General features: G+C 47.3%; 1 protein-coding gene across 3 annotated transcripts; it reads right to left on the bottom strand.

Annotated features, from left to right (window-relative positions):
* Positions 1-345: 345 nt before the first annotated feature.
* On the bottom strand, positions 346-27,809 carry Pdpn (podoplanin). 3 transcript variants are annotated; one of them, XM_021650253.2, is made up of 6 exons: positions 27,495-27,809; positions 7,182-7,303; positions 5,824-5,980; positions 3,884-3,922; positions 2,329-2,437; positions 346-1,601 (listed from the first exon to the last, which is right to left on the bottom strand). In XM_021650253.2, exons 1-6 carry the CDS (start codon positions 27,559-27,561, stop codon positions 1,595-1,597), a joined length of 501 nt encoding a protein of 166 aa, XP_021505928.1. In that variant the 5' UTR covers positions 27,562-27,809; the 3' UTR covers positions 346-1,594. The 3 variants fall into 3 exon arrangements, with proteins under 3 accessions (XP_021505928.1, XP_021505926.1, XP_021505927.1); XM_021650251.2 differs by having other exon boundaries at positions 2,329-2,440; positions 27,495-27,806; XM_021650252.2 differs by lacking the exon at positions 346-1,601 and having other exon boundaries at positions 2,325-2,440.

Raw genomic sequence — 27,809 nt, 5'->3', positions numbered from 1 at the left:
CCATTAAGTCAACAGGCAGCTAGCCAGACATGATGGTTCACGTTTTAGTTCAAGCACTCGGGAGGCATAAGGCAAGCAGATCTGAGTCTGAGGCCAGCCTGGTCTACAAAAGCAACTTCCAGGACAGCCCAGGCTACACAGAGAAACCCTGTCTTGAAAAACTAAAACAAGACAAACAGTTATAATCTTAGCAGAAATTACATACAAAGTCGATGGAAGTATCCAGTCAAAGGCTGGACTCATGCTTGTACACAGTCATCTACGCTGTACTGACTACCAACACAGGTGACCAAGACACCACAGCTCTGTCCCAGCAGCACTGAGTCCCCATGGAAAGACATAGTGTGTCATAAAGACTGGAAGTATCTTTTATTTTAACATTTTATCAGACATTTACACCCAGCCATATGAAAGCAACGAAGATGAGATTTTTGTTTGTCCTGTCTTTCCCCAGAGGCAGAAGGCTGGTGTCCAAAACTGGTCGGTCTTATTTCCTATACCAAAGCACGCACAGGATGCACTTCAGCTTAAAGGGCAGAGTTCCATTCTTGGCTCTACAGCTGCTGAGTGTCTGGCATCCTGTGACATCCAACATCTGTCTCAGCATCTGGGATGAGACCTCCACAGGCCAGAAAGCAGCAGCTGTTCTGAAGGGTGGTCTCAGGGAGTTGAGGATGTGGCTCCTTAACTTGGGCTTTCCATCACCCAACAGGAACTGACGAGACACGCCTCCGGGTCATCAAGTCATCAGTGGCTTAGAGATGGTTTGGAGATTCGTAAAAAGCATTATATATCTTCCCAGACGTGAATCCACAGTGGATGCTTCTGAAACGGTCCAGCCAAACTCCTTAAGGGGCTGACTGTCATGCCTGATTTTAAGTTTACACTTTCAAAGCAATGATTCTGACACACCTGAAAACAGACCCTACTAGGCTAGAATGTGTATGCAGCAACAGGTCAGCAACTGCAAAAAGGCCCGTGACTCTTTGAGGTAACATTGGATCCAAGGACCCCACAGATTCAATAAACATTTCCAGACTCTTTTGCCTCTTAACAGTAATAGGGAATGGCCAGGAAGAAGCCATGGCCACAGTTGCTAAGGCCAACTGGTGATGCAGTCTTGGTTTTGCTCCATTTTCTATGCACGTTGTCTTTTGAATCAGATTAAAAAAACAAAAACAAAACTTTCATTTATTATTTATACAGCATTTTGCCTGCACACTAGCAGAGGGCACCAGATCTTACTCTAGATGGTTGTGAGCCATGTGGCTGCTGGGAATTGAACTCAGGACCTTTGGAAGAACAGCCAGTGAGTGTTTTTAACCTCTGAGCCATCTCTGCAGCCCTGATTATAAAATTTTTATGTTTAAAAAAAAAATGTTGTTTTCCATAGGCAGATGCTTCGAGAGGCCATGGCTTGGCGTGTATCTTTCCTTTGGTACTGCCTGCAAGTGAAGGAGTCGCCATGGCTGTTGAGTCGGGTGGGCATTCATGGGTCATCTTCCTCCACAAGCAGAGAGGATGGGAACAGGGGAAGCTGGAAGCTCTCTTATTTTCAGATATGCTGGGAGAACAACCTGATCTGTTCAGCTCTTTAGGGCCTGTGAAAATAAAGAGAATGATTACTTCTTTCAACTGTTGCTGGGACCAGCCACTCCATACCCCATACTCATTGATCCTATTGCCCTTTTCTGTGGTTTCAGTCCCAGACTCTGTGCCCTTCTTCCCCACGTATTCCCCTCCACACCTAACCCTTAGGTAGCCAGGGTCAGGACCTCAGACAATGCCAGTGCACCTCTCGGTCCTAGGACTCATCCCCTCCCCACCCATCACATTTCTCTGATTTTCTTGTGGTCATGGATTGGAATATTTTGATAATGATGACCTATGCGGTGGTAGGGTGTGGGGGACAGGTGTAGGGAAGGGATCTAAATGCAAAAGATGACAAACCCCCCAACCAAAACAGTACAATTTCTCATCACAAGGAGGGCTTGGCCCTGGGGCAGGTGCTTTTCCCCAGCTCGTCTGCCTTTGATGGTGGAGGGAGCAAGGAGATCAGGAAACAAGTTAAAACTTGGAGTTTCTTTCAAGTTTGAGTAGTTGGAAAATCAAGACTAGAGATCAAATCTGCTCAGACCTCAAAGGAAGTCAGTCTTGTTTTCGAAACTTCTAAAGCGAACACGTGTCCCAGGAAAGCATCAGAGGCTGTGCCTGTGGAGGCCATGGGCTTCTCCAGGTCCTTGCTCAGGTTTCTGTACAGGTAGAGGGTCTGGGTGGTGGCAGGACTGCCTATGCTTAAACATCACACAGGGATAAGCCGTCACTTACGAGAACCTTCCAGAAATCTTCCTCATAACCACAATGATGATCCCGCCAACGAAGCCGATGGCTAACAAGACGCCAACTATGATTCCAACCAGGGTCACCACAGCCAATCCTTCTGAATGGAATGGGAAAGAACCATGAATCCCAGGAAGAACTAGAGCCACTCAGCCAGGCGTCACAAGCAAGCAACAGCACTGCTCTGCTGTTCTCAGCAGAGGGTGGTCCCTGCTAGTCCCCAAGTCCAGCGGAGTCAAGTGCACAAGTAGTGGGCCATTTTTCTTGGTGCCAGAAAGCAAACCCAGGCCTTGAACGCCTTAATCAAGCATTGTGACACCAAACTCCAGCCCCAGCCTTGCTCTATCCCATGTTGTTAATCAAGAGGTTTCTGAGTCTCTAGATTTATCACACATAACACACTGGCTTACCACTGATGGGCAGCCTTCTTTATGGCTAGCCAATGACAAAGGCCCGAGAAAACTCAGAATAGAAGGAACATATTTCAACACAATAAAGGCTACGCATGACAAACCTATCACCAACATTATTTAAGTGGGAAAAACCTCAAATTATTTCCACAACAACGAAGACCAAGAATGCAGCTTATTCAATGTACTAGAGTAACTGTGATATGCTGTTATTCTCCACAGTTGTCATTAAGTAAATACACGAAGTGTGTTGTGTGTGTGTGTGAGAGAGAGAGAGAGAGAGAGAGACAGACAGACAGACAGAGAGGGAGAGAGGAAGAGAGAGAGTGTGTGTATGCACACACACACACACACACACATATAGATTTATGCAGTCCTGGGGTCCCACATTAGCAAAGTGCTTTACAACTGAACTATGCCCCCGGTCCTATTTCTTTTCAAACATACAGAATTTCCTTTTCTCTCTTAAGTACGCTTGGTGGTGGTGGCCCATGCCTTTAATTCCAACAATTGGGAGGTAAAGGCAGGAGAATCTCTGAGTTCAAGGTCAGCCTAGTCTACAGACAGTTCCAGGAGATCCAAGGCTACACATAGAGAAACCCTGCCTCAAAAAAACCAAACACCAAACAAAACCAACCAAACAACAACAAAAACAAAACAAAAAAAAGACGACAAGAAAAAAAGAAGGTGTTGGGCTTGGTAGAGCAAGCCTATAATCCTAGCTCCCCGTGCAGTCAGGGGGACTGCAAGTTCAGTGTCACGCTAGGCTACAGAGTTGTCTGTCAGCCTGGGCAAACTTAGTGAGACTGTCTCACTAATAAAAACTTAAAAGTGGGCTGGGGATGTTGCTTAGTGGTTGAACATTGACTGATCATGCCTAAGGCCCAGGGTTCAATTCCCAGTACTTCACAAAGTGATGGAAGGAAGGAAGAAAGGGAGGAGGAAGGAAGGGAAATAGGAAGGAAGTGAGAAGGAAGAGGGGGAGGACACCATTTCATTTTGGAAATGTTCTATTCTGTTCTTGTTTGACTTAAGATCCAAGAAAGAATAGAATTCTTAAAAAAAAAAAGTAATAATAAGATTCAAATAAACTTTCTTTTTATCCCCCAAAGGAATTCCAAAATCTCATTTACCTTTCTTATCTGTTGTCTGTGTTTCATCAGCTGCGTTATCTGTAGAGAGAAAATGTGATGATAGAGAATTGTTAGGATTTAATGATGAGAACTTAACAGTTGGCAGATAAATTTACCTTAAGTAGAATGCCACAAAACATATGCAAAGAGGGTAATTTCCTCAACAGACAGAACAGAGGGTTTAGAAGCCAGCTCTGACAGACTGCTGTCTTTGTACCTATTATCATCAATTTGACTGTTGCTCTCCACCTACAGGCTTTCCGTGCTTTTGCACCCGTTAGCTTTGGTCTTATGTCAAGGACAATGAGACTCGGAGATAGCAAAAGAATCCAGGCATGGCTACTTCACCTTTTAATTAAGATCCCGGAGAACACAGAATGCAAGGCCATCTTAGCGTGTTAGAGCAGGCTTCTAATTTGGGAAGAGGTGACCCGGGCCGTGAGTCACCTCCTACTGTCTACTCCTCTCTTCTTCGGTGGTCAGATCTGTACTTTACAGGGAAGCAGCCTGCCCTGCTAAGCTGAATGAGAACTGGCCCCCTGTGACTTCCAACCCCCCTGCTACTTGAGATTTTCCATTTGCCTTTCAGTCTAGCCTCATCACAATCCACCCACTCCGCACTTGGGCACTTGGCGTTCCTTCTCCCAGTGCTAAGATTACAGGTGTGTTCCACCATGCTCCTTTCTTCTTCTTCTTTTTTTCTTAAGACTTATTTAGTGTGTGTGCCTGAGTTGATGTAAATTTATGTGCGCTATGTGGCTGCAGTGGCCAGAAGAGGGTATCAGATCTCCTGCAACTGCAGTTACAGATTGTGGTTGCTAGGAGCCAGGTCCTCTCTGCGAAAAGCAGCAATGAGCCATCTCTCCAGTGCTCAACAGCTGGCATGATAGCGGCAATGTTCAATGAATAGGGAAGGCTGTGTTTTCTGCAAATTAGCTGCTGAATCACACTAGAAATGAGGAATTCTCTACAGTGTGCTCTAACACTCCTTCCTCTTTCCTTGCTGAGTCTGACTTGGTTCTGCCTGGTATTTAGTGTTCATGCTCTCTTCACAGCTTGTAGCAAGCTTTTTATTCGCTTCAAAGCACTTTACGGGGTGGAGCTGAGCGGCAGAGCCCTTGTTTAGCAGTGAGGAAGGTGCTGGATTAGAACCAAAGCACCCCCAAATACCCACCCAACCAACCATATAAACAAACAAGAATCCCACCCCACTTGATGAAAACAGTAGGTGCAAAATGTAAATGACAAGAAAATCATGGCATTAATTATGATTTTGTGTTTTGTTTTGACGTAGGACATCACTTTGTAGCTCTGGCTTGTCTAGAACTCGCTCTGCAGACAGGCTGCCCTCAAATTCACAGAGATCCACCTGCCTCTGCCTCCTAATTGCCAGGATTAAAGGAGTGTACTACCATGCCTGGCCAGCGTAAGTCCTTTAAAGTGTGCGGCTCCGTGGGATAAGTATACTTAGGTACAACCATCACCTCCATCCATTTTCTGAACTTTTTTTGTATGGCAGGGCTCAAACCCAGGGCCTTGGCCATGCCATCCAAGCATTCTATCATTGAGCTTCATTCTCAAAACACGGACCCTTGCCATTGTGTAAAAATTAAACACACTAAACAGTAACTCTTCATTCATCCCTCCCTTAGCTCCTGGGAGCCACCATTCTGCTGTCCACCTCCGCTGATCTCAGCACTTCTAGGAGCTTTGTACAAGTAGGCTTACACGCTACCATCCCTAGAGTCTGGCTGAACTCACCTCACGTATGTCGTGGCACATGTCAGCATTTCTTTCTCTTTTAAAGCTAAGGAATAGTCAACGGTGTGTGCATAGGTCATTTGCTTTACCCATTCATCTGTACGTGAACACCAAGCTGCTTCCATGTGTTAAATATTGGGGACAGTGGTAAAAAGTGGACTATATAAAACCGGACCCACCTCTGTTGGGGTGACTTGTTTTCTTCTCCGAAGGGTGGCTAGTCACCACTGTGACCGTGGTTGTACTCTCATGCTCTTCATGGTCACGGTCTGAGGTTCCTGGGGTTGGCAGTTCCTCAATGGGAGGCTTTGTTGTACTTTGTGTGTGTGTTGGTACCTGTTAGAAGTGAGCAGAAGAGAAAACAAACGCTGAAGGCTTGAACTGTACAGTGTCTGGCTTCCTGAGGAAAGAGTTTAAGGTAGCATACATTCAAAAAACACACCCGTATCAACACCAGATGGAACCACCAACAACAAAGAGTGGGGATAGGAGATCCCACTCAGTGAGACACGCCTGTAATTCCGGCACTCAGGGAGGCAGAGGCATGTGGATCTCTGTGAGTTCAAGGCCAGCCTGGTCTACAGAGTGAGTCCAGGACAGCCAAGGCTACACAGAGAAAGCCTGTCTCAAAACAAAACATAAAAGAGTGGAGATGGGAATAAAATCGGTTTCAATCTAGAAATGAATCTTAAATTTTAAGAAAAATCTCAAGGAAGTGGTTCTAGTTTTATGTAAAAATGTATGTAAGGATGGGGGTAGGCATATGTGAATCTGTTGTTTGGTGACGTAGGTCTCTCGCTGGCCTGAGGGCTTGCCAAGTAGGCTCGGCTAGCTGGCCAGCAAGCCCCAGGGATCCACCTTTCTCTGCCTATCTAGAGTTAGGGTTACAAGCAGGTACCATCCCATCTGGCTTTTATGTGGGTGCTGGGGATTGAACTCATGCTTACAAGACGTGCTTGCTACTGGCTGAGCAGTTTCCCCAGCCCACGCTTGCTCTTTAACATTTTCACTGTTCAATCACTGAGGATGGACCAAGTAAGCTGGATGAATAGATACATAGGGTGAGGGTGGGTAGGAGCTGACTTGGGCTTCTCCGCCCTCTCTGGATGAACCTTTCCCCACTCGCCAGACACTACCAAAGCTCCCTGAATCCAGTTCTCATTAGTTAGTTAGTTTGTTCGTTTATTTATGTATTTGCAGACTATCACTACATACCTCTGGCTGTCCTGGAACTCACTATGGAGACCAGGCTCACCCATATTAACAGAGATCTGCCTGCTTCTGCCTTCTGGCCTCAACTCAGGCTTGCAGATACTGAGGTGGTTTCTTACTACTTTGTGAAGATGTGGTCTATTGTTCTCAAAATGTCTGTGCCCACTCCACCAGCCCTCTTGTCACGCGATGAGACTTGGATGTAACTTTTGTCATGAGCCACACCACGATTTCTTTGTGTGGCTGATTTCATACATAAACGTTAACACCCTGGCATGTGATAACCTGCCTTCGGAGCCACTTCCTCTTCTCCCTGGACACTCACCTTGCCAGTAGGTTCACTCAGCCCATCAATAGCACCTGTGGTTCTGTCTTCTAGACCTGGGGTCATCAGGCCAGCTCCTGTGCCTGGGGTGACAATATCATCTTCTATCCGGCCTAGGGGCCCTGAAGAAAGAGACTAGTCAGGGATGCGGTATGCAAACGATATCGGAGACACTAACTGGCCACTTATAGTCATAGTTTTGTTCCTTACACTGTGCACAGTGCGGTCCTCTCTGACCTGTCACAGTTCCAGGGCCAACCCCACTATCCTTGTGGTACCTATGACACACAGCATGGCCTGGATGTTTCCACTGAGAATCAGGAAAACAGAAACATGTGGTAAAGATGCCAGCTAGATGGCCTAGAGAGACATGCCTGTGGAACACATGCTTCACAGGCCCAAGGCACTGGTCTTAATTCCCAGCACCAGAACATTAATTAATCAGTCAAAAACAAACAAAAAACATTGGGCTGGCAAGATGGCTGAGAAGGTAAAGATGCTTGCTGCCAAGCCTGATAATGGGAGATCAAACCCAAGTCCTACGTGGTGGAAAGAGAAAAACAAGTTTTGCAAAGCTGTCCTCTTTGCCCTTTGATGGTCACACGTGTGCCACGGCACATATGCCCCCCATAAACAAATAAAATGTAATAAAATGTAAGACTACAACAACAAAGCAAATCTACATATCTGTGTAATTGAGATTGCTGCTCACTTGGAGAATTGAGATCACTGACCTCATAGATTCATTTCAACATTTTTTTTTTGACAGGGCCCCTCTCCATATCCCTGACTGTTCTAGAACTCACTATGTAGACCAAGTTGGCCTTGAACTCAAATAGATTCACCTGCCTTTGCCTCCTGAGCGCTGGGGATTAAAGGTGTGTGCTGCCGTGTGACAGTTGGAGTCAGCAGTACTCTAAAAGGTGTTGGGAAAGCAACAGGAGGCTTAGGACCAAAAGTTTAACTTATTTGATTTCACTGCCCTAGCATGTGAGTGTGTGTGCATGTGTGTGTAGGTATGTATGTGCTATGCTGTGTGTGTAGAAGTTAGATATGCCCAGATTGGCCTATGGGCATGTCTGTAAGGCATTTTGTTCTTAAAGATTATTGTGAGGTTGCTCAGTAGACTGTGGGTGGTGCCACCCCAGGGCAGAAAGTTTTGGGTTGTAGAAGAAGGCAGACTGAGGTCTACACGGTGAGTTTCAGACCAGCCAGGGCTACACAGTGAGAATCTGTCTTGGAGGAAGGAGAAGAGGAGAAAGAAAAAGAAGAAGGAAGGAAGGAAGGAAGGAAGGAAGGAAGGAAGGAAGGAAGGAAGGAAGGAAGGAAGGAAGGAAGGAAGCGGTGGTAGAGAGCCATGGAGAGCAAGCCAATAAGCGGCTGTGTCCACTTTCTCTACTTCAGTTCCAGCCTATAGGCTTCTGTCTTGAAGCATCGCTCCATGACGGTTATAATCTGTAAGCCAAAACCCTTATCTCTCCAGACTGTATTTTGATTGATGTTTTATCACAGCCACAGAGAGGCACAGGACGACACACACCAGTGCTTTCCCTATGGAGTCATCTCCCCAGCCCTGACCCTGACTTGTCTGCACTCACACTTGGATGAATGGCTGGGGACTGATGGATGGGATGAGGCAGCAGCAGGTTGAATTCCATAACGGCAGCGTGCCACAGCTTGCATCTATCTCCCCAGATCCCAGGTGCTAGAAATCAGAGCCCCACATTCATTCCATCAAGCTGGGGCTTTGGGGAGGTACTGCAGATTGAATGAGGTCCTCAGGATGAGGTCCCCAGGAGGGGACTGGTGGGTTAATAAGAGGAAGGTAGATCTGAACTGACACATACACATCACATCTTCTGCAAAGCTATGCCATGACAAGATACTGGCACCCAGTTCTTGAACATCCCGAGGAGAATAAAGACCTATTCTTTATAAATTACGTGGTTTGGGGTATTTCGTTACAGCAAAGGACAGTGGATGGCCACAAAGAGTGTGAGAGTGTCCTCCTCTACTGCCTCTGTACTATCGGTACCGGGACATCTGCTCTTTAACGCACATAATCCTTTTCACGAGTTACGAATCTGAGTCACTGGCTCTGGGCTTCCTCCCTCGAGTGGAGCAGCTCTGGAAACACCATGACTAAAATGCAGTTGTGAAAGAAGCACAGGCATCGGAGGAATGGGAGGGAGGAGTACTTGGAAAGCACCCTGCGTAATTAAAGAGCAGATGTTCCTCCCCTGTCGAGGATGCTGCCCTGATGAGCAATCCTTCCTTCCATGCTTTATTTTCCCTCTGTTAAGACAGCCCAGCCAGAAGCACAGCTAATAAATATTTGATCATAACTCTAACCGCTCATGCCAACAGGGGCGGGAGGCCTCCAGAGGAATGCTGGAGCCTTCTCTTTGCAGCTGGCCCTATTTCAGTTGCCGATGGATAGCTTTAGGCACCCTTCGTTATCTATCTATCTATCTATCTATCTATCTATCTATCTATCTATCTATCTATTCATTCATTCAGTCATTTATTTATTTTGTATGCATTGGGGTTCTGCCTGTATGTATGCCTGAGTGAGCATGTCAGATGATGGAGTTCCAGACAGTTGTGAGCTGCCATGTGGGTGCTGGGAATTGAACCCAGGTCCTCTGGCAAAAGCATTCAGTGCTCTTAACCACAGGGCCATCCCTCCAGTCTTCATAGGCATCCTTAAGGAAAAAAAAAATCTCAGGAAAAGCTTTAAAACTTTAAAAACTCAGCACATACAAACGGTAGACCACCCCTCATGGTCATTTGCTTTTGTGGGCTGATGGCAGGTCTTGACTGGAGTAGACAGATGTTTAATGTCCTTTTTTCCAGACAAGTAATCCCTACTGAAAAGCTAAGCATCCAATGGAGCAGACATTTCTTCAGTGGCATCGCCATTGGTAACATACCCACAGTCCCGCAAGCAAACCTCACCCATGTCCCTCTAAGAAACCCTAGTGAAACTCACTGGGTCCCATACACACACAGAAAGAAGATAGGAAATCAGAGAGGGAGTAGTTTGCTAGCTTGGAAGAGAATGGAGACTGGAAAGACTGTGGGAGGGACCAGAGAGAGAAAGAGAGGTGAATATGGTCAGAATTTACTATGTACACATATGAAAATGTCATAATAAGACCCACTATCATGTGCTCTTAATACATGCTAATAGGAAATGTTAAAAAACAAAAACAAAACTCTTCATCCCTGGATTCAATTCTGTTAAAAAAAAAAATCAATTGTTAAAAAAGTTTCCAGGAATCATTCGGCAACATCATTTTCCATTCGGCGTCTCTAACTTAAGCAAACCTTGCTTTAAAAACAAAAGTTCTGAATGAAGTTGGCTCCAGTTCCTTCATAGAAAGCTCAGTTCACTGAAAGAGTAACTCGATACAAATTCCTCCTTGTTCTTTCTTTCCCTCGGCCCCCAGAGCCAAGCACTGAAGTCGCCCTGAATAGACAAAGGGTGTTTTATGAATGACCATCAAGATTACGATGCGTGTCTTTTGTCTCTCCCAGCCCAGCATTCTCTTTGGCTCCATGGGAAAGTTATCTTTACAAGAGTCTCAATTATTTCGGCAGAAGGCTTTCCCTGATGGAGAGTCTACCAGGCCAGCTGCTGGTTTCCAGCCAGCAGTTGACATCCCCCTTTCTCTTTTCTTGTGACCTTCAAGCCATGGATTGATGTCTTTGAACTCCCATGTCCTCCTAGGATACACACAGCAGCACACATCAATTCGGGGTTGCACACCCATGCTTGCATACAAATGCTTATTGGAGAGTGAGGAATGTACAATCACAACCAATGCTCGCAGTGTGGCTTGCCAGGAAAGTTCTGGAAACATCTGCATCCCTTCCCAGTCACCTGAGTATGCTTTCCTGACACTCTCAGCTGCATCTGTGAGAATCAACAGGATTTCTCCACATGACAGAAAGCCAGCCCTTGGCATTTTAATTGCTGTTCTCTAAAGAAGCTAGTGCAAGGGGCTGGAGAGATGGCTCAGAGGTTAAGAGGCTGCTCTTCCAGAAGACCCCAGATTGAATTCCCAGATTCAGTTTCCAGTATCCTCAAGGAAGCTCACAACAGGCAGTAATTCCAGGCCCAGTGGATCCGATGCCCTCTTCTGGCCTTCATGGACACTTCACTCACCTGCACATACACACAAAGACACTCACATACACATACAACAAATAAATTTTTTTTTTAAAAAGTGGCGCACACCTTTAATCCCAGTGTTGGGTAGGCAGAGGCAGGTTAATCTCTAAATTCAAGATCATTCCGGTCTACAGAGTGAGTTCCAGGATGGCTAGGGCTACACAGAGAAGCCCTATCTTGAAAAACAAAGCAAAACAACAACAAAAAGTTGAGTATGGTGACACACATCTGTAACCTCAGTGCTGGTGACAGGAAGAGACAAGGGGACCTCTGGATCTTCCTGCACAGCCAGTCTAGCAGAACAGGAATGCTCAGTGAAAGACCCTGTCTCAAAAATAGATGGAGAGTAACTGAAGAAGGCACCTGGTATCAGCCCTATACATGCACTGGTATACTGGTCCTCACACCCACATCCACACATGAACCCAAACACACTTAATACACTCTTTCTTTAGATGCTACAGCCTGTTTTTCTACTAGCTGGCATTTGCATCTCTTTTGCAAAAGGCAAGCCTGGTCGATAATCAAAACACCTAATTTTTTTCTCTCTGATACCACACTCACAAAGCCTTCCTCAGGTTAGGCAGAACATTCCTGTGTGTTTCCCTAAGTCTCCATTTGCATACTTAATAGTTTGATTTGTCTGTGTTTACTTGAAGTGGTCCCTAAAACAGGAACATGTAAGGATGCCTTATAACAAGAAGCAGTCCACAACAACATTTGTCCTGTAGGATTAAAATGGAGATCAAATATGGCACTATAGCTGTCACGAGTCATGGTGTCACACATTCCTCTGTGTTGGTAGGAGGTGGGTTAGAGGGGAGACTTAGTTTATCCTAAAAGCATGCATGTCTGGGTTCATACCCTAGCATCACATGAAATAAACCAGCAACACTTGCATGCATGCATACAACAAAACAAAAAAGAACTTTTTTCCTGATGGCTGTAATCTCACAAGCATTCATGAGGTTGAGGCAGGGGGCTCGTGAGTTCAGGATCACCCTGAGCCACAACTTGAAACCCTGTCTCAAAGCAAACAACAAAAATAACTGTGTGAGGCCCTTTTTGGTGGTACCACAACTATGGCTGACAAGTGTGTCAAGATGAAGGTGAAACCTTTCCTTCCCGGGCAGGGCTGTCAGAATCGTTGAAGTGGATGATGACGACAAACTTTCTGTGATAAATGGGCCACAGAAATAGCTGTTGATGCTCTGGGTGAAGAGGGTCATGGGGTCTGAACCTGTGGGAAAGACAAGCTAGGTTTTTCCACAAAGCGAGGTGTCTTGATCCACAACAGAGTGTGTGTGTGTCTGCTGCTGAGTGAGGGGCATTTTTATCATAGACCGAGGAGGGCTGGAGAGAGGAAGTGCAAGTCTGTTAGTGGGTACATCGTGGATGCTGATCTATCTGAAGTTCTCAACTTGGTTGTTGTTTTTTTAAAAAAGTGAAAAGGAGAGAAGGATATTTATTCCTGGACTGACAGATACTACTGTGTCTGGATGCTTGGGACCCAAAAGAGCTAACAGAATCTGAAAGTTTTTCTGTCTCTCTAAGGAAGATGACGGCTGGTAGTGTGCAGTCAGAAAGCCCTTAACAAAGACCTTAGGAATGCCAGGACCAACGAAATCACAGTTCAGCCATCTTGCACTCCACATAAACACAAATGCTGACCTAGGACTCTGAAGAAAGAACGCACCAGGAAAGAACTGGGCAGGCGCTGGCCAGGGTGGTGGCTGTCATCAACTCTGTGATGACATACACACAGGCCGGGAGGGGAACTGAGAACTCAGCAGCCTCAGCTCCGCTGCCAGCATCTTGGGAATGACTGTCTACCCACAGTGGGCTGCCCTTAAAGGAGCCACTCTGAGCGAAAGTGAGACTTTCCACGAGTAACTCAGAAAACCCTCTCAGAAACAGCTCCAATTCTGTTTCCAACTTACACGATGAAGGGTTCTCTACTCTTATGCTTTTTTTTTGTTTGTTTTTGTTGTTGTTTTCAAGACAGGGTTGCTCTGTGTGGCCTTGGCTGTCCTGGACACTCACTCTGTAGACCAGGCTGGACTCAAACTCAGAGATCTGCCTGAGTGCTGGTGTGAGCCACAGTGCCGGCTCAAAAGAAATTTTTCCCAGATTTTTTTTTTAAGATTTGTTTATTTATTTTGTGTATATGAGTGCTCTATGCAGGCCAGAAGATCGCCACTATAGATGGTTGTGAGCCACCATGTGGTTGCTGGGAATTGAACTCAGGACCTCTGGAAGAGCAGCCAGTGCTCTTAACCTCTGAGCCATCTCTCCAGCCCTCAAAAGAAATTTTTAAATGACAATTATTTATTCATATGTTTGTTTTGGGGGTCATATGCTTGCCACCACGTGCGTGTGGAGGTCAGAGGATAACTTGTGAGAGTCAGTTCTCTCCTTCCAAAGCGTGGGTTTCAGGACTCGACCTCAGCTCCTTAGGCCTCTTAGCGGCAAGCATCTTCAGCACACATGCCCCGCACAGGGTTTCTTTGTATAGTCTTGGCTGTCCTAGAACTTGCTCTGTAGACCAGGTAAAGGCGTGGGTCACTCCGGGGGTCTTCTTCGAAGAGAACCTATGGTTGTTGGTGGCCGGCAGAGCTGTCTTTTACCCTTTAGGTGGCACCATAGCGCAATGCAAAGACAGGTCATTGAATACCAGTGATTAAATGGCTCTGAAGTGATCTTTTTGAGGTTATCAAAAATAAAAATAGAATGAAAAAAAAATTCCTAGCAAGTTCTAGTTTTGCATTTTAGGAGAGATGGTGGGCTATCTAAACAACTACTGACAAATATGTCCCAGTTACATGCAGGATAGAGAGAAAAATCTGAAAAAGAAAAAACGGCCCGCAGCTAGAGCATACCCACACTCTCCGCACTCCCAAAGCGGGAGCAAGAACACAGGGCAGCCCAGGCTACGCAAGAAAGACTCTGTTTCTAAACAAACAGAATGAAGTCTACTGCTTATTAAAATAATCCTTATTCAAACAGTTCAAAAGTTCTGTTCATCCGAAGCTATTTGAGCCCCAAAGTAGTGCCTTCGGAAGGCATTTGTCGGCGCCCTCGGTGGCACCTGCCTTGCCATCCCTGCACTCTGACTTGGAGTTTGGTCTGTGCTGCACAGGAAGAGCCTGTTTTGAACAAACCAAATCAAACCAAAACAACCTCCCTTGAAAACCCCAGAACAGTAAAAATAAAAGTTCACTCTTAACTGAAAATCATTATGTTTAAGTGAAATAAATAAACCAGCCTCAGAAAGACACACAGGCAGAACCTAAATTTAAAATTCTCTCTGTGTATGTTGTAGGTCACAAAACTAAAAAGAGAATCATAAGGGGAAGAGGATATCTTAGCGGTGGTGAATAATAAACACAACAATGAAACACAATGAATAAGAAAAGCAAAAGAGGAACAAATGGGGAGCGGGGAAGAAGGGGAACCAGCTGGAGGGGGTGGGGGACAGTAGAGAGGAACGGGAGAACAGTGAAAGTGAGACCCGGCTCCTGGAAGTTGTCCCGTGCCTTCCATACATCTGCCTCTCCCCCAGTAAACAAATACATGTTTTTAAATTAAGTCCAGGCCCCCGGGGGTGGGGGAGGAGGTTGTCTCACTAATTATGAAGCCCTGAGTTTCAATCTTCAGGAGCCGTGTGAAAAGCCGCCGTGATTCTGACTCTATGGACACCTTCATTCATAGGCACACAATTAAAAAAATTAAAAGCAGAGAATAACCCAGGAAAGATATGCATGTCGGGTCCCCACTTGTGCTTGTAGGGCAGATGTCCACATGAACACTTACACACATCATACACATACACAGAATCCGTTTTGAAAAAGCAAGCCCTCCCTTTTGTTCCTTTCCCCACGTAAGGGCTTTTGCACCTCATTTCCCTCTAGCGTCTCAAAAGTGTGCTCACAAGTCTCAGAATAAACACACCTCACCCTGTGGACAGGGTCAGCCCTGGTGACCACTCTGGGGTCCCTAGGCACACCTGCCTTTCACACCTCGGCTACCCTCAAGTGGGTTTCTGCAACCAGGAGGGGAGCCTGGAGCTCTCCTGTGAGTGCCAAGGCTCTAAGACTCTTCTCTGTGCCCTGTGGGCTACTCCACCCCCACCCCCGCCTTCTGCTGAAGTCAGTTTTGAAATACAGACGCAGCAGCAGATGTTTCTAGCATTCCTTCGGTAAGAAAAGTCATTCCCTAGAAGCCGTGTTCCTCAACATCTGGTAGTTGCTGGATGTGGTCAAAGATTTTTTTTTTTTTAAACGTCTCGTCACTCTTTCCACACATCTTGGCAAATTGTTTACCTGATCATGAGACCGTCAGTGGAAAACTTCCTCTCTCTGTATTTGTGTCTGTATTTGTGTCATGTTCATGTGTGTGGGAGAGGGTGTGTGTGTGTGTGTGTGTGTGTGTGTGTGTGTAGATCAGAGGTCATCCTCTCTCTTCAGAATGCCGTCTACTTTGTTTTTTGAGACAGAGTCTCTCCTTGGATGGAAACCTGCCAATCCCTCTGAGCTGGCAAGCCAAGCAGCCCTAGAGATCCGCCTGTTTCTTCCTCTCCGGCTCTGGATTATAAATATGCCTCACCGTGCCTGACGGTTTTTACGTTTCACAGGAATTCTGAGGCTCGGACTCAAGTCCTTATCCTCGAACGCCAAGCACTCTGCCGACTGACTGAGCTGTCTGTCTCTCCATCTCCAGCCCTCTCTTCAATTTTCTGAGACAAGTTCTCACTGTGTAGCACGGGCTACTCTTGAATTCATGATCCTCCTGCCACAGACTTCTCAGCACTGGGATTAGAGGCATGTGTACCAACACGCTTTCTGCAACCCGGGCACCCACAGAAATGCCTTCCTTTACCTCCCTCTGGGAGAGTATGGCACCACCTAACACATTGCCCACACCTGGAGCCGCGGCGGGTGTTTGCTGAGCGACTGATGGGTAAGTACATGTGCAGTCAAGGAACTCTTGAGTTTCTTTTGAATTACTCTTTGGGTCTGCTACCCTCCCACTGTGCACTGGCCTTCACAGCAGAGCTGGTGAGCACCTTTCTGTAGGAAGCAGGGTCGGAGACAGAACAATTCACCTGTGAGGGTGAACTCCTCAGCATGCCTGTCACTCACTGTCACAGGTTTTGTCAAGCCTGTAGATCAAGCCTGGTTGATGAAACGGGACACGACTGTCAGGCTGCATGATGCTGCTGGCAGTTAGGGTGTGCACCTCTTCATCGCATTTAAGAGAAGGGTGTCAGAACTGAGGAGAACTGAACGGTGCTCCTAGCTGCTCTGAGGAAATCCTGCACGCTAACGTTAGGAGCCTGCTCCCTTGACCTCACAGTGGATGGCGAAGATGCTGGCCGGCCCCTGTAGGTCACCTCCTAAAGGGTGGAGGCAGCTTTTGAAAGTTTCTGTAGCTGGACAAGGGCAAAAGAGCTGGAGTGTGGCTCAGTGGCAGAGCCCATAGTTAGCAACAGGCCAATGATGGTTAAGGACTCCCATTTTCATTTTGAAAGCAAGAAGTCAGTAAGTCCCTAGGCAGGTGGGAGGGGCACCTCAGAAAGGGAATAGGGAACAGGACTGTCCAGGAGGTGAGTGAGACACTCACAATACTTACTCCTGACTGAATTTACAGGAGGATGAATAAAACCCACTGCCCTGTACTTTCCCGTGGTCTTTGCAAAAGTCCTGCAACAAGTGTCATCCCCACCCTTCAGGAAGATGGTGAGGGGCAGAGCTAGGGTGAGCAGGTGGTAATGGAGGGTCAGATGTCAGCATCCATCAGCCATCAGCATGTAAAGCCCAGTCCTAACCATGATGTCCCTGGGATACTCTTCAATCACTCCTTGTTGCTGGCCTCTTCAGTGTGAATGCTCGCGTGTGTGCGCCCATCCCTCGTGGGCAGGTGTGTAAGCATGTGTGTGCACAAATATGTGGAGGCCAGAGGTCAACCTCAGACACACTTCCTAGAAACTGCCCACCTTGTTTTAAGACAGTGTCTCGCCAGGACCCAGAGCCTGCTGATGAGGCCTGGTTGGCTGATGCAGTAGGCTCCAGGGAATCCTCTTGTCTCTGTCTCCCCAGCAGGAAGCTTGCAAGCACTTGGCACCAGACCCGGCTTCCTGTGAGGGTGCTGACAATTGAACTTATGCTCTCTTTGCCACCTCTGTCCCCCAGGGAAAAGGCTGGGTACACTGTTGAACACGGATAGCTTCTGAAGGAACTCGATGCTGGTTGCCAATGTCCGTTCCCCACTGCTGCCCACTCAAACTTCTACCACACCCATTGCCCAGGGGAAAGGCCCTCTCTCCTCAGGAAAGCCAGGAGAAAGCGTCTCCATGAGTTAGCCCAGGACGTGGCCACCTGGGCCATTCACTGTTTCCTCCACACATATTCTAGAACCTTTTTTTAAACTACCTGCTATTCTGCTGCGTTTGCTGTCCAGTCACCCTCACAGCCTGAGGACACAAAATGACTAGGTGAATGAGCGTCACACTTTTCGGGGTTCCAGGAAGTGAATCATTGTACTGCTCACACCCCTCCCTCCACAAACTCCTCAGCAATGAGACAGAAACAGCTGAGTCCAACTTTTCATCACAGTTACTCAACTCGGGGCGACCGTTTTTTTTGCTCTTGACTAAGAGCAGACAGCTTTCCTGTAAAAGGGGAAATGAATTCTCAGTTCTGTGGGCAAGAATCAGACCTCCTAAAAATTTTTTTCTGGAATTCACCAGGAGCTGGAGGCATGCACCTTCTAGGGAAGATTGCTGAGTGGTGACCTCATTGGATGTTTTAGGGGTGCTGCCCAGGGTATCGAATCGCAGTGGGGCGGAGGCCCTTGCCATCTGCCGGGAACTGAGCAAGACTGAGCTCTGTTTACTCAGGGCCCTCAGCTGAGCGGCTGGGATTTCGAAAGAGTGGAAAACGAGCCCCTTCAGATCCAACCTGTGTCGCAGACAGCCTAGTCATGCACGGGGAAGCCGCTGGCAATGAGCAGAATGTGGCGGCCCTTGGCCTTGATCCTCAGCCCGGCTTGGAAGCTGCATCTTGGGAGATTTTTTTTTTTTTTGCTTTAGGATAATCCTCGTTTTGTTTTCCTATTGCTGGGAAGTCAAATCCAGGGCCTCGTGTGTGCCAGGCAACCATCTATGACTGAACTTCAGCTCAGCCCTTGGTAGATTAAAGTTTTTTAAAGCTGCCATTGGCTAGTAGGAGGGTCTTTTCTGAACTTCCCTTGCTGTCTTTCTCCCTTTGCCCTTGCCCATGGAAAATTCAGGCACTTGGCACTGTCTCCAGGCTCACGGCTCATTCCCTCTCAGGACACTGGCCCCCACGTGTCCATGAAATGTATCTTGATGGATAACCTCCATCGCCTCGTAGTCTAAGATGGGTGCAAATGCCTGCAACCCATCCTTGCGTCCTACCTACCCGACCAGATTTTCCCAGGTAACAAACAGGGATGGGTTCATTATCTGGCTGGATGGGAAGTCAAGAAGAAAACACATCTGTCTCAAGGTGTTTACAGGGAGGTGGGAGCCGGGAGAGGAGACGCACACTGAACGAGGGTGGCAGCTCTGTGGGCCTGGGGTCCAGACTGAATAAAAAGGGCAAAGGTGGAAGTCAGGTGAGCACCAGCATTCATCTCTCTGTCTGCCCCTGACTGTCAGTGTGGCCTGCTACCTCACACTCCTGTCTCCGCATCTTGCCTCCCTCGGTGGACTCCACACCTCCAACCACAACCACGAGCCAAAATAAATCCTTCCTCCCCTAAATTGCTTTCAATCAGGTATCCGGTCACAGTGGTGAAAAAACTGGATTTATTCTTATGTTGAGTACATGGGTGTTTGATTACAGGTACGTATGCAAGCCTCACACGTGCCTGGTACCATCGGAGGACAGAAGAGGACATCAGATCCCTCCAAAGCTAGAAGTAAAGGTGGTTGTGGGCCTCCATGTAATTTATCGGAAGTGAAGCCGGTCCTCTGTAAAAGCAGGAAGTGCTCTCAACTGCTGAGCCCTCTCTCCCATCCCACACTTTCCTCATTGTCTTTCTTATTAAACAGTTTGGATAATAACACATCCGTGCTCTTCATCCCAACAGATGGGGACTGTAGCCTGAGTAGACGCTTTTTACACGGGGCCTCCCATGCCAGGTAAGTGGGCCTGCCGCTGAGCCCAGTGCTCTAGGAGGCAAGCTCCAGCCACAGACACTTGAGACACAGTGATGAGAAGACACAAAGCCATCCTTACAAAGGGCAGAGTGAAGCAAGGCTGCAGGAGCCAAGGCTGATATCAGTGGACACGGTGTCCCGCCAGACCCAGCAAGTCAAGCCCAGGAATTCAAGGCCGGAGCGTGCAGGACAGACAGAGCCCTATCTCAGGAAAATGATAAAAAAGGCTTGGCGCACAGCTCAGCAGCACAGCACGTGCCTTGCCTGAAAAGGCCGTGTGTTTTCATTTCCAACAATGGGGAAACTATTTTTTTAAGAAATGACTGCAGATTTTGCATAAGGGTAAGCATGGAGATCAACATAATAGAATGGAAAGTCCAGACATAAACCTTTATACTCACAGGCAGCTGGTTTGGGGTAAAAGCTCTGGGATAATTCAGTGGGGAAGAGTTATCTTTTCATCCCAGAAGGTGCTGGAACAGCTGAGGAGCCACCTGCTAGAGAACGGAGCTGGGACACCACTTCCCGGCTCACACGAAAGTCCACCACAAAGGCACCCAGGGGACCCCAGAACTGAACCACACACCTCAAGAGCCAGCCTTTGCAGCCTCGGGTTAGCCGAGGCTTCTAACTCTGAGCACGACAGTGAGAGCAGAACTTCATGTTCTTAAAGATTTGTGTTTTAATGGACACAAAATAACAAGATGATCCAGTTCATTGACGTGAAGAATGTCTTCAGATATCCAATTAATATTCCAATATCTTTAAAAAAATTTTTCTTTGTTGCCTTTTTTGGGGGGGGCGGGGCGGGGGTGAGACAAGCTCTCACTATGTTGCCCTGGCTGGCTTTGAACTCCCTATGTAGACCAGATCAGGCTGGCTTTGAACTCACAGATCTGCCTGCCTCTGCCTCCCAACTGCTGGGATTAAAAGCGTGTACCACCACACGCTTGTCCAGTATCTAAAATGGTTGAAGTGTGCTTTTACCCAACAATTAAAAAAAAAAAAAGATCCCACTTTTAAAAAATTGAACAAATACATGAAATTCATAATAGCACTTTGAAAGTTTTTTTCTCTCAGCATTCACAAATTTCAATGTGTGTGTATGTGTGGCAGGTGTGATGTCTGCACCATGTGTGTACACACAGGTGAGAGGAAACTGGGATGTCCTGATCCATCCCTTTCCCTTGAGTCTCTCACTGGACCTGGAGAGGGGCTGGCCACCAGAGAGCCCCAGAAACTCCTGTCCTTGCCTTCCACAGCACTGGAATTATAGGGGCGTGTGAGCACGCACCCACACTCAGCTTTTCAAGAGGGTTCTGAGGACTTGAGCTCGGGTCCTCACCCTTTCACGGCAAGCACTCTTAGAACTTAGGCTGTTTCCCCAGCCCCCATTTTATCCATACAAATAAGGGCTCAGTAAGACTGAAATAATAAACATTGGGAAGAACCTGTTTTCTGGGGCTTCAATGAAATCAATTTAGAAGTCAACAGGAAACAAAACAAACAAGCCAGCAGGGCGTGGTGGCACACGCCATTAATCCCAGCACTCAGGGAGACAGAAGCACTCAGATCTCTGAGAGTTCGAGGCCAGCCTGGTCTACAAAGTAAGTTCAGGACAGCCAAGGGTACACAGAGAAACCCTGTCTTGGAAATAAAACAAACAAACAAAGAAACAAATAAAAACACTTGAAATTTTTATATATCACAACTAAAAATAATCTATATAACTATTATTTTAAAGAACAAATAAAAGGCATTAGTTATTGATAATGAAAGTGTGATAGGTCAAAATGTGTAGTTAGGAGTTAATATTCAGAGGGGAAACTAGAGAAATGAATTGCTCTACCGAAACACTAATATTTAATTATTTGCTTTCTTTTCTGTCATCCCCTTCCCCCCAGTTTGCTTTTGACCTGAGAATACTGTTCACTGGGAATGTGCAAACAATTTGTCTATTCATAATCACTTGATATAATTATGTTAGAAATGACTCAAGCCCTAGGCTTTCCCATGTGTATGAGATAATCAATAACTTTGGGGAAAAAGCAAATTATTAAAATAGCTGAAGACCTCTCAATTTAAAACAGGCAAGGGTTTGAACAACCTCCAAGATATTCAAGGTCATTTGTCATTAAGGAAAGGAAAGATAAATCAGAACTATTATGAGATATCCCCCTACTCTTAGAATGGTTAGCCACCCCCATCCCCCATCCCCCCATCCCCCCAGAGAACAAAGTGTCTAGACATTTGTTTTTACATTTAAGAAAAGATTAGAGCTGAGAATTTCTCTCATTTGGTAGAGTGGTTGCCTAGCATGGGCAAAACCCTGGATTGCATGCCCAGCACTCCATAAACTGTCCATGGTGGTACACACCTACAGCCCCCGCACACGGGAGGTGGAGGCAGGAGAATCAGGAGTCGAAGGTCATCTTTAGCTACATGGTGAATTTGAGGCCAGCCTGGGCTGTATAAGACTTTGCCAGATAGATAGATAGATAAGAAAATAATAAAGCAGGCCTTGGGAAGCCAGAGAGATGGTCCAGCAGTTAAGAGCACTTGCTACTCTTCCAAAGGCACCATGGGACCAAGTTTGCTCTCCAACACCCTTGTTGGCTGACTTGCAACCTCCTGTAACTCCAGCTCCAGGTGTCTCTGACACACACACACACACACACACACACACACACACACACGCACACACACTAAGAAGAGGGAGGGTGGAAATAATGTGAATACAGTGCTTATGTGTGAAAATCTTTTAAAAAGGAATAAAATTTGGGAGGCAACACTTCAAAAGCAATAACAAAAAATGAAAGCAAAGAAAATTGTTGATAACACTTACATATATTTGTGGGATACAGTTCAATGTTTCAGTACGTTCGGTATGGAATGGCGAGTCAGAGCAGGCCTGCAGGCTCCCATCACCTCAAACACACATCACTGTGTCAGGAACGCTCTACATCCTCTCCACTGGCTGCCTCTTTTCTATGTCTGTGACAAAACGCCATAACCAAAGCAATGTGACAAGATCCAGACCAGAGATACAGCCTATCTCAGAGAAACCGTATAGAGGGGTTGGAGAGATGGCTCAATGGTTAAGACCATTTGGGGCCCAGCCTATCTCAGAGAAACCGTGTAGAGGGGTTGGAGAGATGGCTCAATGGTTAAGACCGTTTGGGGCCCAGCACCAGCTTCAGGCTGCACACAATTCTCAGTAACTCCACCTCCTAAGGGGTGGGACTCCTCTGTCCCCTGTGGGTACCTGCACTCATGCACACATACCCCCCCACATGTATACACAGTTTAAAAAATAAAAAAGATGACAAGATATTTTCCTCTGACCTACACACACACACACACAAATGAGACGCATTTTCCTGCACTTTACATATATGCGGCCTGTAGCACACCCTTCTCTATTGAAAATTGTTCCAGAGATGTTTGGTCTTCTGGAGAACAAAAGCACTGGATGGAATGTGTTTCCATCAAGGGAATTCAAGATCTCTGATTCTCAGGGAGACCCACCCTAACTGAGGTCGGAATCCAAGGCTGCCAGATAGGACTTCCCCGTAGGGGCTCAAAGCAGGATAACGCCATGCTCCAATGCCTGAGCACACAGCAAGAACTCAATAAATATTTGTCAAATAAGCAAATTCCTTGGGCAGGGCAGCCATCGTGTCAACAAAGGCTGTTCCTTCTCTCTCTCTCTCCCTTTCTCTAGAAAACTCAGGCAAACTCAGTCACTTCTCCCCAAGACACTCCTCCGGCCCACAGCTTTGCTTGTTAGCCATTTCACTCTCCCCGATGGACTCTGGGACATTCCCTGCTCTCACTGGGACTGTTCACCCATTTTGCACACACACCGTCTCTAGCCTTCATTTATACTATAGTCATTGACACTCCCCTGTACCCTGCCATCATTGCATCGGCTCTCCAAACCCCGTTATGGCACAGGTTGATGGCCAGGTATTTCTGCTCCTCTGGATAGAAGCCACAAGCTCATCTTCATCAGGAAAGGCAACCGTCCTACCCAGGGGCTTTTGTTTTTGACGCTGCACACATTTTGCCTCCCCTCAGCAAGTAATTGTCTTCTGTTTCTCCAACTAAGTGATCAGCTGGCCAAGGTCAAAAGCCTCCCTCTGAACTGAACCTGACTCACCTCCAGATACAAACTTTTCTCCCAGGCAAAGACCCTGAACCAAACGTAAGTGCAGACACTCCTCTACCTCTGTGTGTGTGTCAAATGATAACTTCAGGGATTGTTCTCCACACACCTTATTTTTTGAGACAGGGCATTTCAACGGCCAGGAGTTTGCTGGATGGCCGGAGAGCCTGGAGTTGTGGCTGTCCCTAAAGTCTAGCACTGAGGTTACAAGTCCTTGCTACTGCCTAGCACTTTTACAAGGGTTCTGGGAACCAAACTCAGGTTCTGATGATGGCCCAGCGAGCACTTCACCTACCCAGATATCTCTCCAGTGCTGCTCCACTCTTTGTGTTGATATTCAAGAATTTCCCATCACCTGGGCTGACCACAAATGGTCTGGGAAGATGGACAGCCAGACACTGTCCTTAGACATGTGGGAGGAAACAGCCACCTCCATTTCCTGCCCTGGATGAACTTGGCAGAAGGCCACTCTGTTTCCCAACCTGGCTCTATCCTGTATTAGATGTTGGATGAAAAGGCCTAATCACTTTCCTTTCCCAGAACATTCCTGGGGCTGGAAATACAGGTCAGTGAAATGTTCTCGATGCAAACATGAGGATCTGAGTTCCAGCCCCCACACTTCGCACAGTGTTGTGTGTGCATCTGCTATCTCAACAGTGGGGAGTGAGAGGCAAACAGATCCCTGAGGGCTACTACCCAGGAAGTCTAGCACACACACAGACACGCACTTCAACAAATTATTGAGAAAGTACTTAAAACTGAAGGCAAGGGGAGCTTTATCTTGTACCGAAAAATCCTATGAGCAACCTCTTATCTCAACCTCCCCGAAATCGCTGGACCCTCTTCTAAGGAGACCACACAGGTTGCTTCCCTGAGGGGCTTCAGGATAGCGGGCTTCCTTGGGACCAAGGGGCTGGGCTGAGGTTTCACGTAAAACTGGTATTTGAGTTTGCTTCCTCAAATACTTCCACAAGTTGTAACGTGGAATGCCTGCTTTCAGGAGCCAGAAATATGACAAAAATTCAGATAAGCCCGTGCAATCCAGAGCACTGGTTCATTCTTGGTTGGCGAGGATGGCAGAGTACCGTGTTGGCTGGGTGCTTCTCTGTACCCAGCAACCCGCCACACTCTCTTGGGAGATGCGTTCGGGACGTATTGAGGCCGTCTATCTGCACGGTGCCAAATTCACTCTAGTACGGGGAGTGTAGAATTGAAAGAAGCTCTTAAGTCCAGAGAATTCTTGTATTCACGTTTAAGGGACTAAAAGTCAAGTCCACCTTTAGTGGACTTGTTCAGTTGTCTTAAATTCAGTAATAGTGAAGAGCTTGGCTTTGCTTTTGAACCCTGGTTCCAGCAGCTTCTGAGATAACGGTGTGTGATTTACAGGCGTTGTGGGGATTAAATGAGGTAGGCCTGTGACATTCCTAGAATGTGGTGGGAGATGGGAATGTAACGAGGCGGTGTGCTGCCCATTAGTCAGGGCCATCCTTAGTCCTGCGCCAAGGTTTGGGTTTCTATACGTGACAGCAGAGAACTCGGTGGTGGGCTGAGTTTGGTCTTGTTGGTCACAGGTATGCTCAGCCTCTTCTGCTGTGGGACACATGCTCTCTCCTCTTCTGAACCTCACAGAACCTCTAACAGAACCAGCATTATTCGAAGCCTCTGCAACGTAAGCCCTCTGCAACTTGTAAGGATTCCTAGGCCCCCAAACTGGCAAGAACTTCAGGGAAATCACAGGATGATTTCACATGATTAATCCTGCTCGGACTGGTCCCGGAAGAGCACACATGGGTTAGCGGCAAGCAGCAGCTTGCAAAAATCTTATAAAAAGCAATCTTCTAAAGGGCAGGCCCTGGGGTACCAGGCTTTGGATGGAAATTCAGAGTGAGGGTGGGGCCTGGCAGTGGAGGATGATGTCAGATGTGAGGACAACCAAAGGGGGGTTGGATTATTGCACTAAATCGGTATGGCACATGGCTCTATAGAAGAATTTGCACACCACAGTCACCCCCAGTTAATAGCCTAACTCACTGGAATTACTCATCCATATTCATTATGCTCAAACAAAAACCCTGCGGGCCTTCATCTTGCAACAGAACAGCCAGCATACAACTGGCCACATGGCCACCTCTCTGGCCACCCCTTTACCAGGCCCCTTTCTTAATGAAGCTGTACAGTTTCTAGTATAACTGAGCGACGACTTTTCCTAGACAAGACCAAACACCAGCTATGTTTTAGGAGCGCTTTGGGAGCTGGCTTAAGAGAATTGCAGCCTACCCTTGTCTTGGAGGATGTTAGCCAGTCTCTGGCTTTTCTAGGATGGCGGGGGGACTCCCCTTACTTTGCACTGGTGAGTGAAGAGTCATGTCCTTAACACACATTGTCTCGCCAAGACGGAAATGGAACCGAAATACAGAACTGTATATATCCTAGTGCAAGGAGAAGTTTCAAAGATAGGACTGCCAGGAATAGCCCAGAGCCTCATAAAGAATAGCCTCATCTCTTTGAAGCAGACAGCCCCGCCCGGTACCCTCTATATAATTTCCCTAACTCTGGGTAGGTGTTGTCTGTGGAGAATTATAGAAGCCTAGGTTAGGCCCACTCATCTCACACTGACCACTCCCTCACCGGGAAGGATGCTCCTCCATCTCTGAAGACCACTAGCTGGCTCACGGGGCCCTTGGTTGGTATTTAGTGAGCAACCAGTATTGTCAGATGCTATTTTGGCCTTGAGGATCAAGGTTAGATTCCGAAACCAGGGAAATGGACACAACTAAAAACACAAGGCAAGAAATAAAATAACGGGAAATGATGATGGAGTTCACCCATACAGCACACCAAGCACAGAGGTGTAAGACACAAGAGCAAGAGCTGATGGTGGTCCCATCAGGGTCTCTTTCTTTCTGGGCAGGGTCTCGAAGCCTGGGCTGGTTTCGAACACCTTATGTATTCCAGGATGAACTTTTTGAACCTCTCATCCTCCAGCCTCCACTTCCCCCAGTGCAGAGATCAGACAGCTGTATATCGCTCATCACTATGCTGGTTTTGTAACTTGCTGGGGATGGAACACAGGAGTGTCGTGCGTGCAGGGTAAGGACTCCGCCAACTGAGCTACATTCTCAGGCTCCGTTGGTCTTTTATTAACGTTAATTCAGCCATTGAGGCCTCGGTCACGTTCAATGCGTAGCTTCAAACACACTTAAATGCTATCGCAACCCTCCAGGTTAGGAGGTGCAGCTCACTGACCGACTGCTTTCTAGCATGCTGGACACCCTGGGTTCCGGCCCTTCTCAGTGTTGGGGGCATAAAAAGGAAGAAGGAAAGAAGCATAGGCAGGGCAGTAGGGAAGACAGCAGCCTTCTGCTTGCCCACTCCACTCCAAGCTGCTCCCCCGCCCGCTAGTGCTGCCATCCTAATCAGGGAGTCCTCTTCAGGTCAGTCCGCGGCAGCGGGACCCTGAGTTCCAAACTAGCTCCTCCTTCCTGCCTGCTCCTCTTCTCCAGAGACGTTCACCACTCTAATTAATATACTGCCTCTTTGGGGCACTCCAGTCGGCCTTGGTGTCACCAAATAACATTAGCCCCCCGGAGAGTGGGAAAGGAGCCTTTCTGTACCCCTACCACCTGTGGATGTGGGCACCCACTGGGCAGTTCGTGGGAACGTGGCCCCACCTAAGCTGCTCCAGCTCTCTCCCGGTCTCGCTTAGATCCCAGGCCCAGGCATCCCCCACCCCCCTCCATCTCCACCAGCAAGTGCCGGCTGCTGGTCACGCGGGTCGCTTACCTCCCAGCGCAGAATCCCAGAACCAAGCGCTTCCCAAAACCCAGAGCAACACCGGCGCCGTCCACATCTTGGTATCTTTGGAGCCTTAGCAACTAGTGGTTTTTGTGGGTCGTGAAAGGATGAAAAAAAAAAAGAAAAGGTTTCGCAGACACAGGCCCGGCCGGGAAGAGCTCGGGAGGAGGCGGGCAGGCGGTGCGCAAAAGTCCCAGCTCCAGAGAGTGCCTGCCCGGGCTTCCTTCGCTCGCGGCGCCAGAGACTGCAAACTTGGCAGCTGGCAACTTCTCGCCGCGCCGTCAGCCTTTATGTCTCCGGACC

Source organism: Meriones unguiculatus, chromosome 3 (genome assembly GCF_030254825.1).
Source record: "Meriones unguiculatus strain TT.TT164.6M chromosome 3, Bangor_MerUng_6.1, whole genome shotgun sequence".
Classification (NCBI taxonomy): domain Eukaryota; kingdom Metazoa; phylum Chordata; class Mammalia; order Rodentia; family Muridae; genus Meriones; species Meriones unguiculatus.
Note: the sequence above shows the minus strand (reverse complement) of the source record. Positions and strands in the feature narration are given on the sequence as shown.

Excerpts from the sequence above, each read along its gene's own strand:
- Pdpn (XM_021650251.2), bottom strand. The coding sequence starts at position 27,561 with ATGTGGACGGCGCCGGTGTTGCTCTGGGTTTTGGGAAGCGCTTGGTTC. Across the intron at positions 7,304-27,494 it reads CTGGGATTCTGCGCTGGGAG|GGCCCCTAGGCCGGATAGAA; the intron begins GTAAGCGACCCG and ends CTCTTTCTTCAG. Across the intron at positions 2,441-3,883 it reads ACAGACAACAGATAAGAAAG|AAGGATTGGCTGTGGTGACC; the intron begins GTAAATGAGATT and ends CATTCCATTCAG.